The sequence below is a fragment of the Pieris napi genome, chromosome 20, assembly GCF_905475465.1.
Source record: "Pieris napi chromosome 20, ilPieNapi1.2, whole genome shotgun sequence".
Lineage (NCBI taxonomy): Eukaryota > Metazoa > Arthropoda > Insecta > Lepidoptera > Pieridae > Pieris > Pieris napi.
Window position 1 is genome coordinate 10,346,274 of NC_062253.1, and position 17,129 is coordinate 10,363,402.

The 17,129-nt window shown below is 30.9% G+C and overlaps 1 protein-coding gene across 5 annotated transcripts in view; it reads right to left on the bottom strand.

Moving 5' to 3' along the window:
- The window catches only part of LOC125059903 (uncharacterized MFS-type transporter C09D4.1-like), a 35,081-nt gene that overhangs the window by 3,408 nt on the left and 14,544 nt on the right, over positions 1-17,129 (bottom strand). For 4 of the 5 annotated variants that reach the window (XM_047664590.1, XM_047664587.1, XM_047664589.1 and 1 more), the window contains 2 exons: positions 7,017-7,241; positions 1,151-1,292 (listed from right to left, as the gene is read on the bottom strand). In XM_047664590.1, the coding sequence (XP_047520546.1) occupies positions 1,151-1,292; positions 7,017-7,241 (367 nt within the window). Of the gene's footprint in view, positions 1-1,150; positions 1,293-7,016; positions 7,242-16,220; positions 16,672-17,129 lie in introns of those variants that run through there. The other variant, XM_047664591.1, reaches the window with a different exon arrangement.

The following is a 17,129-nucleotide window of genomic DNA, read 5'->3' on the forward strand; positions in this document are numbered from 1 at the left end:
ACCATGTTCCACATGATATATTAAGTGATAAATAATAATAAAATCACTTAAAACAAAGATTTGTGCTCTATCAGCAGGAGGCATGGTGAAATTGGAGCACGCACTTACATTTTCGTAGAAGTAATGTAATAAATTCAAGTGCATATTTAATAGAAAAGGGGCAGGAGGCTCATATGATGTTAAATTACACATATTCACCGGTTCATGACAGGCTCTCATACTCATACTGCCAGAAAGCTCGCAAGTGCTTTCATGTCCTTTAATGGAATATTCGCGTAAATTTTCGTTTACACTAAACTCTGATTTTTCATTCCGTAGAATTCTGACATTTCATAAGTGTAACAGTAGCAACTAAAAAAGTTCTCCACCGAATAAGGGACACGTTTGTCCCATTTGAGGGCAATAAAAAATAAAATGCTACGAATTTTTATTGTTTACCTACAAAAAAGTAAATCTAAATATTATCTACTAATTAAACTAGGTTTAGTCAACCTTTTAAAAAAATAAAATGTTATCTTTACTTGTGCGTTTTTACTGTTTGTAACTTTTAATGTGGAGCACCGCACTTAATTAAATGCATAAATTCACTAACAAATAAAATGTATGTATAGACTCAGATGTTCGTTCTCGTATTGAAATTGAAAAATGTGCCCGGCCAAAAAGGTTTGTAATCTCTGACATGTCAAAAAATGATAGCTGTCAGAATTCCACGGAATTAAAAATCAGAGTATATATTAGGTTGGGGGAAAAAGTCTTTTCGGATGTATGAACTTGTAATAAATCTCTTTGGCTATACTATTTGTATCTAGCTAGTTTTGGTATCATTAAAAGTTTAAATTTTAAAGAAGATAATTCCAAATTCAAATTAGGAAAATGTGTGGTTTTTATTTCGTACTGTCAAGATGAGTGAATCTAATGTCAGGTTAACATCACGAGAGGACTGCCAAAACCAATTGTCGCGGTATTTTGATCAGAAGCCCCAAAATTTATATAGCAATGGGATCATATCCCTACCTACAAGATGGCAAAAAGTTATCGAACAAAATGGTACCTACATACTTTAAAAATGTGGTGAATTTTCTTGAAAAATGCGAAGAAACTTTTTCCCCAACCTATTATAATTAATATTCAAGCTATATGATATACTTACATAGTACAATAAGCACCGAGAGAACTGTGGTGATAGCAGCAACAAGATAGAACATGAATTTGAAGTCTTCGCCAATCTCCTCAACTGTACCTTGTGCGCGGACTATGATGGGTGGTAGCAGAAAACCCAGGGCGATACCGAGCTAAAATAATAAGAAGTTAATATGAAAAAGACATAATCTAGCAAAAATAAAAAAAAATATGTTTATTATCGAATATAAGATACAGGTATCACTTATTCCACGTCATTAAATTTGTATCGGTAGACATCCCTACTCATCGGCAAAGAAGACAGAGGGTGTAGGCCGAGCGAAAAAGCCGGCGTAAAAAACTCTCGGTACTCTTTTAAAATATCAAATCATCATACAAAATGATAGACATATGAATGGCAAACATCGATAGAAGAAACCACACGGAGGGAGATAGGGTCCGCTCTTTATTTGTATTAAATTACAAAACTGAACGGAAACCTCGCCGTCCAGTTTCAGTGAGCCAGCCATCGTTTTAATCAGTATTGGATACATATATTTTTGAGTCTGTTTCCAGGCTCTGAAATTAATTGCGACACAGTATCGTAATACATTTATCGAAATAATTCTACTCATTTTATAAGTGACTGACAAATTTATGAAGGCTTTGTGATTAAGACATGCACAGCCGGAATTTGAATTCGCGATCATAAGATTGAGAGTCACACGCTTAACCATTAAGCCGACACGAGTCGCTACATTCAAACATGTATAAAACTAATACAAACAAATAACAACGAAATAAATACATTGTAAAGAGAACTTTTTGTGCAGCAAAATATGTATTTTACGACAATGTAAAAAAATATTAAAACATGAAATATTTAGTAATGTTCTCGTTTATTTATAATGATGAATAAATGTAAAAATATGCCATTGTTAATATTTTATTACTCATATAAAATATTTTAAATATGTTTATATGATTTCGTTATCGTTATCGTTCAAATCATATACGAGTATATACGTATAAAGTATATACGTATATAGTATATGATTTAAACGTTCTGACTAACAATAACTACAATACAATAAATTTAATTAAAAATGTTATAAATAAGATACTTTACACATGTACACTATGTAAGTGTCAATAATTCAATCATATAGCTTAATGTTTAAAAATAAAAATGTTCAATCATGAATTCGTAAAAAACATTCTGAATTATAGAATTTTTTCGTTTAATATCATTCTAATGACCTCATTTAAAAAACACACTTTTCTAGAAATGTTAAATTCAAATCTTTAAAAAGCTACGAATCTGTATGCTCCCATTTACGAAAAATATAAAAATTTAATTATATCCACGCTTTACTAGAACTAGGGCGTGATTTGGTCAGATTATGCGTGGGGTTCAATTCGCCCATGTTCTCTAATACGAGAAACATAAAAAAAACTATAGAGATCAAATGATTAGAGTCGAGAACTATAGAAACTGGAAAACTACCCATTTAGAACTTAATATCGTAAATAATTATTTTCAAGACTAAGATTTAAGCTTAGTAGAAATAACTTTCAAGGCCCATTTGCCCTTGGATTTATCAACAACTTCCCTCTCTTCCATTCAATTTGTGTAAATTACGGTCCCAAGTAAGCTCAGTAATTCATTGACTACTGAATGGTGAGATTTGGTCTGAAGCTCTATAACATTTTCCCTTAATTTTCAATAATTTTTCATAATTGAAACTGTGTAAGCAAATAATATTAAATTTAAATAAGTTCTTTAGCGAATATCTATGAAAACATAGTAATTTTTTAGTTTATTTATTTAATTATAAGTAATCTTACAGCTAACATACATAGTATTATAAAACAAACACTTAGACAGTACAGAAAGCCAAAACAGATTACATAGATAAACAATATTATATACGAAAAATAAAACAAATAAGCACATCAATAGAGAAAACTATATAAAGAAAATTGAAATTTAACATTTAAAACAACAAATAAGACTTAATATTTCAAATCACTACCTAAACAAAATCAGAGTCTTCCCGCCTCTTCAGATACTTTCTCACATCTTCTTTGGTGAGGTGGAAAATATCAATATCCTCATAATTAGTGTCATAGTTAGATAAAACCCGAAACATTGGTGAATTATGCAGGTAATTCGAGTTCGTATGAGGCACATGGAACAATTTTTTGTGTCTTGTCGCATAATAATAATAATAATAATAAGCCTTTTTATTTCCTGTTTTACAATAGTTGGTAGTTGTTATATTAAAGTAACCAAAAATATTGATTTTGTTAGTAGGATAGCTTAAATTATGTTAGAAATATAAATTTATAGTATTTATTTAACAGGAACCCCGGTTTGGGTAAAGGCCTCCTCCAAAGATGCCCATTGTTGTCGGTCCTGTGCTATGGAGTGCCAGTTTTTGCCAGCTGATCTTTTCAGGTCATCTTCCCAGCGGTCTAAGGGTCTCCCCTTCCGCCTCTTGCCTGGTGGTCCTTTCCATTGGGTAACTCGTTTGTTCCACTTTCTGTTAGACATTCTTGCTACATGGCCAGCCCAATGCCATTTCAGTTTTCGGGCAAAAGTTAAAGCGTTTGTAACTTTAGTGACGGCTCTTATCTTTGTGTGTCTTATTTTGTCCATTCTCTTTATGTTCAACATGCTTCGCTCTAAACCTCTTTGACATACATTGATTTTATTCACAGCTTGTGTAGAGAATTTCCAGGTCTTGTCGCATAAGGAGAAGGAATTTTAAAAGAAATTAACGACAGCTAATATTTAAATACAAAAATTTGGATTGGTCAGACAAGATAACACCAGGGAAATTTATATATAGTTTTTTGTATACCACGGAAAACCACTCGCTATTGAATTAAAAATGTACATTTATTCACCTTTCAGTGTGATTTACGCCAATTAGTGTTCCGGTTTCGAAACGTTCGGGGAGTAATAATTATGCTTAAATAATTAGCAAATTTAATTTATTACTTTGGAGTTATTTAGTTACGGTTCGATCATCGAGATGAAAACTATTGTGATCGTGTAACTATTTAAACCTGACGCAAGTTTTCTATTTTTATATAAGGTATTTGTTCTAGGCTTGTGTGTTCAGGCAGATCTTTGAGGAGCAGAGTTTTATCCGTGTATCTCACTGCTATATCGTATATTGTAACCCAATAACTTTGTTAGTAACGTACAATTTTGTGACTATATTTAATGGCTATTTAATGTATATCCCGATTGATCTGGACTGAATCACTCTATTCACCATAAAGCACTTGATAATAGACGCTCAATTCTGCTTGATTGAATTTCCATTAAAAGCCAAGAGCGTAAAATCAAATGTAGGTGGGTGGGTAAATCCGCTAATATAGAAATCTACATTTGCTCAGAGACAATAAGACCGCTGACGGAGTGAATAATCTAGTCGGAATAGTTCAATATCCAAACTAATGGGTGGCTTTTCAAAGCTTTCATACAATTTGCATGTGAGAGTGTATTTAAATCCGTAAAGCTGTCTTTTAAAAGAGGTTTCGCAGTGATTCATACATTATTCCAAACATACTTTTATATGGGTCAAAGAGGTAAGATTTTTTCACAATGTGTACAAAGGTTTTATGTATTGAACTGGCAAACTCAAAATGTACATATATGAATATACACATGTAAATAATCTTATGAACACGTAAGCCTATGTTTACAGACCGTTCACTAACCATAAATATTAATATTTAATTTTTCGGTTTCTACATATTTTTCTGTTAAAGTTGAAAATAATTTGTTTTATATTTACTTTACAAAGCTTCAAAATGAAACCGCATTTTATCGAAATACAGTATCTTTAAAACTAAACTTTCGTTGGAAAAGCTCTACTCTAACTGTAACTTTGAAAATTATTTAAATATTAAATGAATGTTACGGTAAGCCTTACGCAAAAAAATACTGATAGACATAATAAACCTTTCAAGCTAAAACAACTTTTCATCGGAAATCGGATCCAGAATCCATCGAATAAGCTCAAACATTCCAGAATGATTCCAGTACACAAACAATATCCCCGCAATAATTCCTCAGCAACGAAATATACGAGTGTGGATCAAGTGATCAGAATCACAGTCCCCTCGTATCAAATTGATTACTTCCTCCATCAATCGCACAGTTTTGTTACTCAAACCTCTATTATAGCATTGTCTAATAAAAACGACGGTAACTCGTCACATTCCATTCCATTACTTTGTGACATGAAGAGGTGGGAAGTATTGTACTAAGTTCTTGACTTACGGTATTATATTTTATATAAGGTATAAATGGCAAAGTTAAACGCGATAATGACAAAATATTTAATTTGATGTATGTTAGAAATAGGCTCGGAGACTTAAAAAATTATGAACTACAAACTTCCTGTATTTCATAATATTTCTTCCTTAACATGAAATATTTCGGCATTTTATGATTAAGCTATTGACTTGTGTCTTCTCGACAAGATATAAACCTACTTCCACATATAGTCAATTTAGACTTATACAGGATGGCCAAAAAGTCGTGGATCAAACGCAAATAGAGGATAGATGAGGTCATCAGCGGCAAAAAATTGTTCTACGGGAGGTCTCTAAGGTCAACCCCTGCAGAGTTATGATTTATTTTGGTTTTTATATGAAAATTGACTTTTTTATACTAATAATTCTTCTTAAAATTCAAAAATATCTACACCTGTATCTTTTTCATAATATCCACTAGATTGGTACTGATGAGTTCTTGCATTAGATATACTATTTATAGTTGTTTATTGAGTGTATTCAAAATAATATTAAGTGATACGATATTACATTTTTTCAAATAATAAATTTTTCTTTACTTCGGACCCCACTGTGAAAAAAAATTACTCCACCGAAAAGTGACCCTTTTTGAACAATTTTTTGCCGCTGATGACCTCATCTTTCCCCTATTTGCGTTTGATCCACAACTTTTTGGCCACCCTGTATACATTATAATTTTTTGAAACATTTGAATCACGCATTCGCGATTAAATCATTGGATTTCTATTTCCAAATAATACATTTATCTATAACAGCTGTCGAATGAATGCAATTTCTTTATCTACTAGTTGGGTGGATATAAAATAAGAGCGTTAAACGACAGCATAAGTACTAAGTACTAAGATAATTTTTGTTATAATAAACCTAAACATCGTACTACTGAGCAAAAGTAGGATAAATAGCGTAATTGAGGTTGGAGCAGAAAATTGCCCGCAACAGTATATTTACACAGTGTATAAGGTGTTATCACCACGCTTCAGGCACGCTAATATTCTTCATAAAACATTGTTATTTTATGAACAAAAATATGTGACATAAAAGACAAACATAAACACTGTCTAGTGTTTATTTACCTTGTAAAAATTATATATTTTTTGTCATGTTATAAAAATGTAAGCAAAGATGTGTTTGTGTAAAGGACGTTGACTTTTAGTATTATCGTAAATTTATTGTAATAATTATATTTTAATGTCATGCAAATCGTAAATAAATAAATTGTACAACAGTAAGAAAAGTAATAATTTTTATTGTATTAATATCAATACTTTAGAAAATAATTTACAATTTATTAATTTAAATATTCGTCAGATACTTTTCACTTAGTGGTTAAGCGCGAATTCTTAACCTTCGGGCCGTGCGTTCAACGACTGTCAAATATATTTTTCTTTCTACGTGTGCAATTAACCCTTGCTCGCTCGAAGGATAATATTGAGAAATTAATCAACTTGCTTTAGGCACCAAACGCATCTACTTGGCTATTAAAACAAATTTCCATTAAAACATATGTAGAAACCTAAGTTAGAAGATCCATCAATTATGATCATTATCAAACAGCTATTTACCTGATTTCCAAAAACTCCTATACTGCAGGCAGATGAAACCTGGTCAGCTCCAAACCAAACTGCAGCTAGTCGAGGTGGTACATTCAAAATGAACACCTGTGATATGGCCACTATCGTCTGGCCTGTGAAACCAACCCAGAACATATCTTGTGGCACAGAGAACACCTTCATCCAGGCACCTGCACATGTTCCCAGCGAACCGATAATCGTTGTCACACGGAGACCCTGAAAATTTTCTATTATTTAGCCATAATATATAAATCTCTTTGAATATCTTAAATCTTAATATGTAAAAGAAATTCATTTATTCGAGAACAGCTGGACCGATATTTATGATTTTTGATTTGTTGTAATTGTCTCTCTGCCGAATAACTGTTAAAAACCTTGGAAAGTTTACGAAAAAATAAACCAAAAAAAAAAAAACACAAATGTTAGTTTGCAATAAAAGCTCACTTCGGCATATTTTTTTTAAAGTGAGGGTGTTTTTGTATTTCTTTGTGTGTGTTGATTGCATAAAATATTTTTTTTTTCGAAAATAAGGTGACACGTAACGAAAGGATAATTTTTGAAAAACAACAAGCCTAGTACTTATTTAGTGTAAAAGGCTCTTAAGGGCGTTTAAGTGTGAAATGTATAGGAAATAATAGTTGCAATCAAGGCCAATACGAAGCTACTTCCTAAATCATCCTACACAATAAAAATAACAATAGTCTGTAATTTTGTTTTATTGTCACGCGAGTAGTCTGTGTACAAGGTCGATTTGACAGTTTTATATTACCCTTCCTGTCACCTCTTGGAGTTCAGTTTATTCCTGAGCAGCATGAGCGTTAGCCCAGAGGTTTTAGCGTGCAACGCTCTTCTGTAGGTTCGAAACCCGGCTGTGCATCAATGGACTTTCTATCTATATATTCGTTTTTACAACAAACTCCCAAGGGAAATTAGAGAATTTTCACCAAATAAATTCAAAGCCCTCGTTAAACATAAATTAATCAATAAAGCTTTTTTATAAATTTGACGAATATTTAAATGATCCTAATCTTTGGGATTGATTTGCTCCAGTTTAAATAATTTGTATGACAAAACTTGGCGATTTAAAAAAAAAGGCGTAAAGTTTGCGAACTGGTAGTTAATGTAAATTTTCAATTAATTTTTGACGTTCATAAGTGTACTTGTTTACCTTTATGAATAAAGATATTTTGAGTTTGAGTATACTTATTTAACAATTATTCGTAGGGTGAAGGAAAATATCGCGAGGAAACCGACATGCCTTAGACCCAAAAAGTCAACGTCGCGTCGTGTGTCAGGCACAGACAGATTATCACATATTTGCCTATTAGCAAATATGATCACGAAACGGACTCGGTAATTTGAGACCCAGACCTAAAAGGTTGTAGTCCCTCAGGTTTTTTCAATACAGTAACGAGTCAGAAGGTAGATCACCTACTCGTCTATTTATATAAGATCTCCCAACGTGAAGTACACTAAATCTAACTAGCTAATCTATCTAATCTACACGAACTAAATTTACTCTAAATTAATCTCTTAAATCACAAAAACAACGTTCAAATAATCTCTTAATAGTATAATAAAAATAATCATTTGTTTATATAACATTGTTATTATAACGTGACTACTCGAGGTCTAACTTACATAATTTTTTCAGATTTTATAAGGATTTTTCATTTATTTAATTTCCTTTCCTTGTTTTCTAATTAAGTGATTAGAAATAAATGCGATTGTTTTTATACGGATTCTTAACTTAAGCGTGCGAATCTCATCCATAAAATCACCCCATTAAAATAAATTAGATTGAAAATTACTGCAATATTTATAGAGAAATTGTCTATTCCGTGATTACCGTTTTTAAATAGTATAATGACATGTTACAATCAAAATTCGTATATTATTTCACACTAATATTATAAAGAGGAGATAGTTTGTTTGCATTGAATAGGCTCCCAAACTACTGGATTGATTTAAAAATCACTTTCACCATTAGAATCCTACTTTAAATATTATGATGAATAGACCATAGGATATTTTCAACAAAAAAAATAAGGATACCGTATAAAAACTTCGACAATGTAATCTAACGTGTGAAAAAAAACCGATAAAAATACCTATATCGCGTACGCTGCGGAAACCATGGATAATAGAGCAAAGTAATGTAGGTACTAGAGTTTTATAGAAGATATCAATATCGTCAAAAATATCTCTAATATCATGCCTAACATTTAATTTAAATAATATCCAGCCGCACCTGAGACCGAACACTAGTTAATTATAAATAGTTACAAGATATAATAAGTAATATATTTTTCATGCGTCCTTTTTTTATTATTGTTCCTTCACTGTTTACTTGTCTTGTCTAAATGTCAAGTCTTAGGGAAATTTGCACTTCATATGTAATTTTTTTTCTTTCTGCCTGGAAGAGATCGCTGGAAAGCGTTTAGGCCGCTAGATGTTCTCCATTTTAATTAATTATTTTAATAGTACCATGTTTAGGTATATATATTTACAACAAAGTGTTAATAATTAAATAAAAAAAAGTGCGTGCGTACAAAGTACACATGTCAGAAGTGAAACTTCTTTGGCAAAATAATTTTTAACTCTTGTTCATATTTATACAAATCTAAGACTTAGTGGGAGGGAAAAAGAAGATATGATAGGAATTTAATGAATTCAATTGTTATTGAAATATTAAGTGTCGAAAATTACTAGTAGAGAGTATAGTTAGAAATAAATTAAATTTTTTTGAAATTTTTTTATGTCTTCGATAATAAAAACAAGTTGCATTTTAATTTACAATTCGTCATTTGAGTTTTTTAATAAATTATTTTGCATAAAATATAAAATACTAATATTTCATAAATTCTCTTTCCGAAATATTAATTTTAAAAATAGAATTTCTATAAGTTAATTCACATTTTACCATCATGCGCCTAAAGTAGTTTCACTTAAATAAAATAATATTTAAATATAACGTGATTTTCAAAGCTCTAACTAAACGTGAACAAATCAACCGGATCACTATTGTGTATTGTCATTTATTGTTGTTGTATAACTATGCACTTGAGTTTCTTCCGACTATCTGATTAGGCTACGGCCTTACTATAAAACGTGGACGAATTATTGTATTGTTACCATGGTTACTGGTCTTCAGATTAGAGAGAGAGATTCAGATTCAGATTCAGTGAAATTTAGAAATGAGAACGCGCGAACTATAGCTCACAACTGTCAAAAATGTAATGCAGTTGCCGTACAGAAGTCTAGTTAGTACTAAGATTCAACTCTGAATGATTCCCTTGTACCCATGGTAAACGTGAACAAACTTAATAAAATATTTTTAATTAAATTATGCTCATCTTTCTACTAGTACTTGAAATAGGAGATAAAGAGACTACTTCATAATAAACAACCAGTTATAAACCAGTAGTAATAAACATACTTGTTAGTTAATAATTAAATTCACCTATAAAGCTATTTCTGCATTTAAATACCACATAGAATGTAGAAGTAAATGTAGTTAACGTACCCTTTAGACATAAAGCAGTTTACTAATATTTGAAGCGTGAAAAATACTCATAAACAGCACGTACTATAAACAATAATGTAAATGAAATTTTGTATTCGGTTATTCTGTTTGTTTAGTAATGCTTTTGAGCCTTTGTTAATTTCATTTCCCTTTATAAAACAGGGGTCAAACCAGAAGAAGATTCGACTGTATAAGTGTAGAAAGTTCGTGGTTTCGTTTTTCGGCTTTTGACTATTTACCTGAAGGACAAGTTGAGTTTGTTAGGGAATTATTTGGTTTTAGATAGGGGAGGTACGGCAAAACAGTCTTAAAAATCCCTAAAATAACATTGAAATTATTCGTTTGTGCACTTTCTGCCTATATTTGCTTATTATACTGTGCACATAAGTTTCGGAGTGTCTTCCTATAATATCCTTATTGATTTTCCTGTCAATAATAAATCATAATAGCAAATAGGAGTAACTGGTATCTTCCAAACGGAAGCAGTTTTTCTTGATCCAGCGCGCGACCAAGTGAAGTATGACCATTCATACAAGAATATTTTCACAACAGAGTATTAAAAATACCAAGGTATCATTCTTAGACATTGTTTGGCCCACTCGAGTGTTTCTACGTGTCGTTTTTCTGTCAGAAAATAAACATGTGTAGTTTGCGGTTTGAAGAATACTTGCTACGTTCCCAAATTGACATTTCGACGTTCAAATATTTTAAATAGACCAGCGCATATTTTAACTATACATGTTCATCTAGAACATGCAACACATTACCCAACTTTGTTTTGGCTGATCGGGGGATTTGTTGTGTTTCCCCGAGGGAGTCGGTACGGTCAATATCTGGTCAATATATTTTTGAAGCCTTATTGCATGTACAAAAAAAATTTAAACGATTTTAAAACACATGGTGACTTTCATCAGTATTATACTCGAAACAGAACTAATTTAAGCGTACGACCAACCAGGCTCCAGAAGATAAAACACTCCTTATATGAAAATTGTATTCGTTTTTACTACTCCCAAGGGAAATTAGAGAATTATCACTGAATAAATTCAAAACTCTCATTAAACGTAAATTAATCAATAAAGATTTTTATAAATTTCACGATTATTTAAATGATCCTAATCCTTGGGATTGATTTGCTCCAGTTCAATTATTTATGGCTGCTCCGCCTTACAAACAATTTGTAAGACTCAAAACTTGGCGATTAAAAAGAGTGGCGGAGAGTTTCTTGCCAGTTCTGGCCTTCTCTCCGCCCTTGACTTGCGAACTGGTAGTAAATGTAAATTTAGAACAATTTAACATCTTTTCTGTGTCCTTGGTTACCTATATGAAATATATATAATTGTGAAATATGCTCTATATCAAAATAAACAGAACTACAATTTCGTTTAACTATTGTAATTAATAAGATAAGCTTCTATTCAATTTCCAAATTTTGTATTTAAAAAATATATTGCTGAAATATTCACTAAAAACTAGCTTTTTCGTCAGACTGTATTTTTTAGTAATAATTTACAGAAAAATCTCATAACGTTTTAAATTAATATTTGAGCAGTTAAGCGCAGTACCAAAATTCAAAAATTGCTTCGAGGTTGCGTCGTCGTCCTTATTCTTAACTATCGTTACCAGGCAGAGTGCTAATAAAACTTTACTAATTAATATCAATTAACGAACGTTTAAAGGTGTTTACTAATGAGTTGAAACTCATTCGTACTATCAGTTATGAAATGTATAATTAATTTTATAATTGATACAATTTGTCATTTTCATTTATAATTACTAATACAATTTCAATGGTATATTACTGACAATATAGGGTTATATAGATAAAAATATGTTTTATCTAAATATACCAAGCCTCAAATTTAATTAGGTTTTTTATAATTCATACTTTTTTAAACTAGTTTTTTTTTGGTGTATACCCAATACTATATTGTATTGGGTATACACCCAAAAAAATCTTTAAAAAATGGACAAAATATTATTGACATAATTACCGTTCCGGAATTAAAAAATACTCAGAATGCATACAAATATTTGAGTCAGGTACCTATATTTTACTTTGCCCCAATTACTTAGTCACATACTGATGGTATAGGCTATGCGGCAAAGTCGATAAAACTTAATTAAAAATAACAAATCACCAAAAAACAAAACAAATCTTTACCTATTAATGTAACTCACACATTATTCATTCACATCGAAAATCCATTCATAAAGTGTATAGAATGGAATAAAGACGTTTTCGCAAATCTTTTTTGCAAGCTGCACATACAATATGAATCCTCTATACTGTTACTAACATTAAAGTTTAGTCCAGCGGGACACGTAGCGGATAAACTTAACACTACAAATAGCTATTGAATGTTTAATCTATATCACTCTTGTGTTACTTTGAAAAAAAAACCTTTTGCTGTTAAATTAGTTAAATCGTTAAAAAGTACGTTTTTTTCGAATCTGAAATAGCAGTATTATTTTATTCATTTTTGGTAATAATTCATTACAATTGAATCAGAACTACCTGTAGAGCATTCAGCTACGTGTTCAGTGAGAGATTGCCAGTTGAAAGATATATTTTAATATTATCATTAAATTATATTGAAATGCAAGCGCAAGAAGTGCAATAATACATTAGACATAAAGACAAAACAAACGAAATAAAACATATGTAAACAGTGAACAGGACGATATAAAAAAAATATTTACAATATGCTCAAACAAATATAAAATTACAGTTAAAATTGTCAAATGATTCCCTGTGTCCGATGAAACTGGGCCCATAGCATTGTAAATAGTAGACAGTTTTTATGATATTTATAATAGCTCCATAAAGCCTACTGAAAACGTGAAATAGAATCTTATAGAAGTACCATACAGTAAATCTCTATTATCGAATTCAATTTCCAATACACGTCGCCCATTTATTTCGTGACAAGGGCAGAAATTATTTACGTTCAACTCTTACTCGGTCCAGTTTACGTACATCCTTATACAATACCTTCTGATACGTTATATATTACTTTTAAATTAGCTTATTCAAAAATCGCATGGGACATTAATAAATACATTATTTACGTAACTAACCACGAAATAACTTATGTTGGCAACTGATGTAAATGCAGTCTTACTGCTAAGAGAAGTTTCTTCCAAAATAATTAATGAAGATAATTTTATTTTACATATTACGAAACCTTGGGAGATGCCAATTGTCAAAAACAATTGTTATTAACGATAATAATGAGTTTTTTTAGTTGTGCTATTAATATAAGTATTATTTCATATAATAGCAATTAAAGTCGTTTCCGTTCCTGTACATTCAGTTTGTTGATGAGTAATCTACAAGTATAAAACAATCCTTGCTGCATTTGAATTAAATAAACTGTGCTCTAACTAGTAGTGCTACTTTAATATGTTCAGTAGTTTTAACGTCAGAGAACAGTTAATATATCATATCATAACCTTTTGAGTTTATAAAATAGTTGTAGTAACAAAGAGCAGTTATGTCCATTGATAACAAAATATCCGCTTGCTTTCCTGATTTTCCGATTCAAACGGAAAAACGAAATCTGCCTGCACTCTGTCACTGTTATTAATCTAATAGCTTTTTGATGTTTTTTGTATACTCTTTTTCGACATTTCATAATAAAAAAAAGCGTGTGTGAACACTATCACCATTATTCACACATAATATTATACCTAATGACAAATAAGACTCAGTGTAAGATAAAGTCCCAAGACGCGACGACTAAAAACTTACAATATTTAAATTAAATAATCTAGTGGCGCGACGACCATGTCTTGGCCTCAGATTGAATCCGTTTCTCAGACAATTTTTATTCCATAGACTAGTAGGTGATCGACCTTCTGTCTGATAAATGTCACCGATATATAGATTTCCTCCTGAAAAACCGAAGGTAAACCAGCGACTTCGATGATGATTGAAAGGAGAATTATTATAGTTAATTCAACTTCTTTCCTACGTCAATCAAAATAGCCTTATAATTTCCACAGTCCACTGTTTTAATTATTTTCGTTATTATAATTTATTATAACTATTATATATTTATATGTTATATTACATATTTGCTTAACTCCATTTAAGTTTTTTATTATCTTCTCTTGCTGCACTTCGTAAAGTTGCTAGATGCTTTCCCAAAACAGTTGTATTGACAATATTCAATTCCTAAGTAAAATCAAATTTATTATACTTGATAGACGTATGGTGTAGCACTTAAACAACTTCAGGTTCTACAAATTAAAGTAATTAAATTTCTCTTTCTTTATTACTCTTACGTCATTAATAAACTAATTGATACTAAATTAATGAACAATAAGCAGTTGCACAAATACACATAATGCAACATTTTAGCTTTAAAAAATTACCAAATACACACAAGCATTAAATTTAGCTTTAATCTCACACACTGGTATAAAATTAGAACCGTGCAATGTTGCAAAAATATAACTTATTTCGGAGCGAGTTTTTACCTTCCTGGAAAATAGTAGCAGTGGGACTTCTAAAATGTTTATTATTGTTACAAGAAAGTGTCATTATATAGACAATATTGCGGTCATGTACGACGGTCAATGTAAGCAACATTACAATATAAGGCTAACACAACATAATACATACAAATTAACATACTGACTTCATCTCATTATTCCAAACCGTACCAACCAAGAGGATAAAAATCGAGAAAACTGTGATTGAGTTGTTACTTAAATTGTTTTCCCGTTGAGTTTATTAAAAATTCACGGTGATTTTATTAATAACTTCTGATTATTAAATCCATTTTAAACCGTATTTAACTCGGTACTTCACTGTAATTGCGATTATGTTTTTTTTTAAATATTTCACTTGGATAAGGAGTAAAAAAAGTTACGGGGAGTTTTTCGCTAATTCTTTTGGTCCTTTCCACGCCTTTAATTTAAAAACAAGCAAAAGTAAATTTTTGAAAATTACACGAATTCATGATAATTGATTTTAAATCGTGAGCCGTTAAACTAGTACTAAATCAAAATATATGTGGATAGAATAAAACTAATTCACTTGCAATTATTTGACTACGTTCAAATGATGACAATAAATAAATAATTATTTAACATAGTATGTAGTAGTAGTACATAAGTATTTATAAATCTAGTCTTAGTTTTAATATTTGAATGTGCAGGCAATGTTTTTATTATTTACGCAGTTTCCTTGTTCGGTTGCGGAACTCAACAAACCCATACTTAATTTATTCACAGTAAATAATCGTCAAAAGCTTCGCAAATGAAAGCAAACTACGCTTCAAAAATCCCTCAAACAGGTTTTAATATCTAGTTATTGATGCAATTTTAACATAGTATACTAAAGGTTGATTCATAAATTAACTACTTGATAATATTATACTAATTTTGTCAGTAATATAATTATTACGTGTGAATTATAAACTGAATAAGACTAGGTACGTTTTTAATTCTAATGAAGTAATTATTAACTACTAGTTGATGTTTTAATCGTAATATGTACATAAAAGCAAAAAGTATTTAATAGAAATCAGGAGTCCATTTATAAGCGTGTTCAAACAAACACAGCAACAAAAAATATTATTATTTTAGTATAACCTTGTTAAAAAATTGTATTGTAACGCAAAAATACATAATACATAATTATCATATATTTCACTTACAACTTTATCCAGTAGATAACTCGCAGGAAATATACATGGGATATAGGTGATCATATACACCATGGATGTCCAGTACACAGTAATACTCGTAACTTCATAATATTTAACCACCGTATCTTGTATGATGCTGTACTGTATCCACTGCATGGAATTACTCGCCGAGTACATCACAAAAATAAAGAGAACCAGCCATCGTATTGAATATACGCGATATTCAGTCGGTATTTTCTTAGGCGATTCTAAATCCCCTTTCTCGGTCACCCCATCCATTACGCTCCCAGAAACCTCCAAGCTCTTCGAATCCATTATATCTAATTTATTGTCGTTATATGGCACTTTAAATAAAACTATTTGTCTATGACATTTATTTATTGTCAATTCGCGCGCAATTTTAAGGCGGCGTTGACAAGTGTACCGCGCGACCGCCTGTGTTCGACTGCATTTTCTATTTTCCTCCGAGTCGAGTTTTCCACCCTCTAACCTTCATGATGATTTAAGCCTATACTGACTGCCTAGTGTAATTTGTGTGCCTAAATCGTAATGACCATAACGATTGCATACTTTGTAAATGATATTTTTTATGACTGGTTTAATAGCGCAGTGCATTTATTTTGTGTATATAAACGTTTGTATTGTTCTGTCGTGTAATGTTATACATTTGCATTATTATTGCACGTGTTTAATCTATAATAAAACATTTTGTCAAAGACACCAAATCAGTTAAATATGTTCTTTATGGCACATATATAACTTTTCAATTATTGCTTCAATAACTATATTTTTAAATGGATGCTGTGAGACTTATGATATTTCTAGGAAAATTATAAATTGAGTGTGAGTTTGATTCCCAGCGTAATAATAATTTATTTGTGGTAAGTAAGAACAGTAAGCTATGATATGCTATAGGGC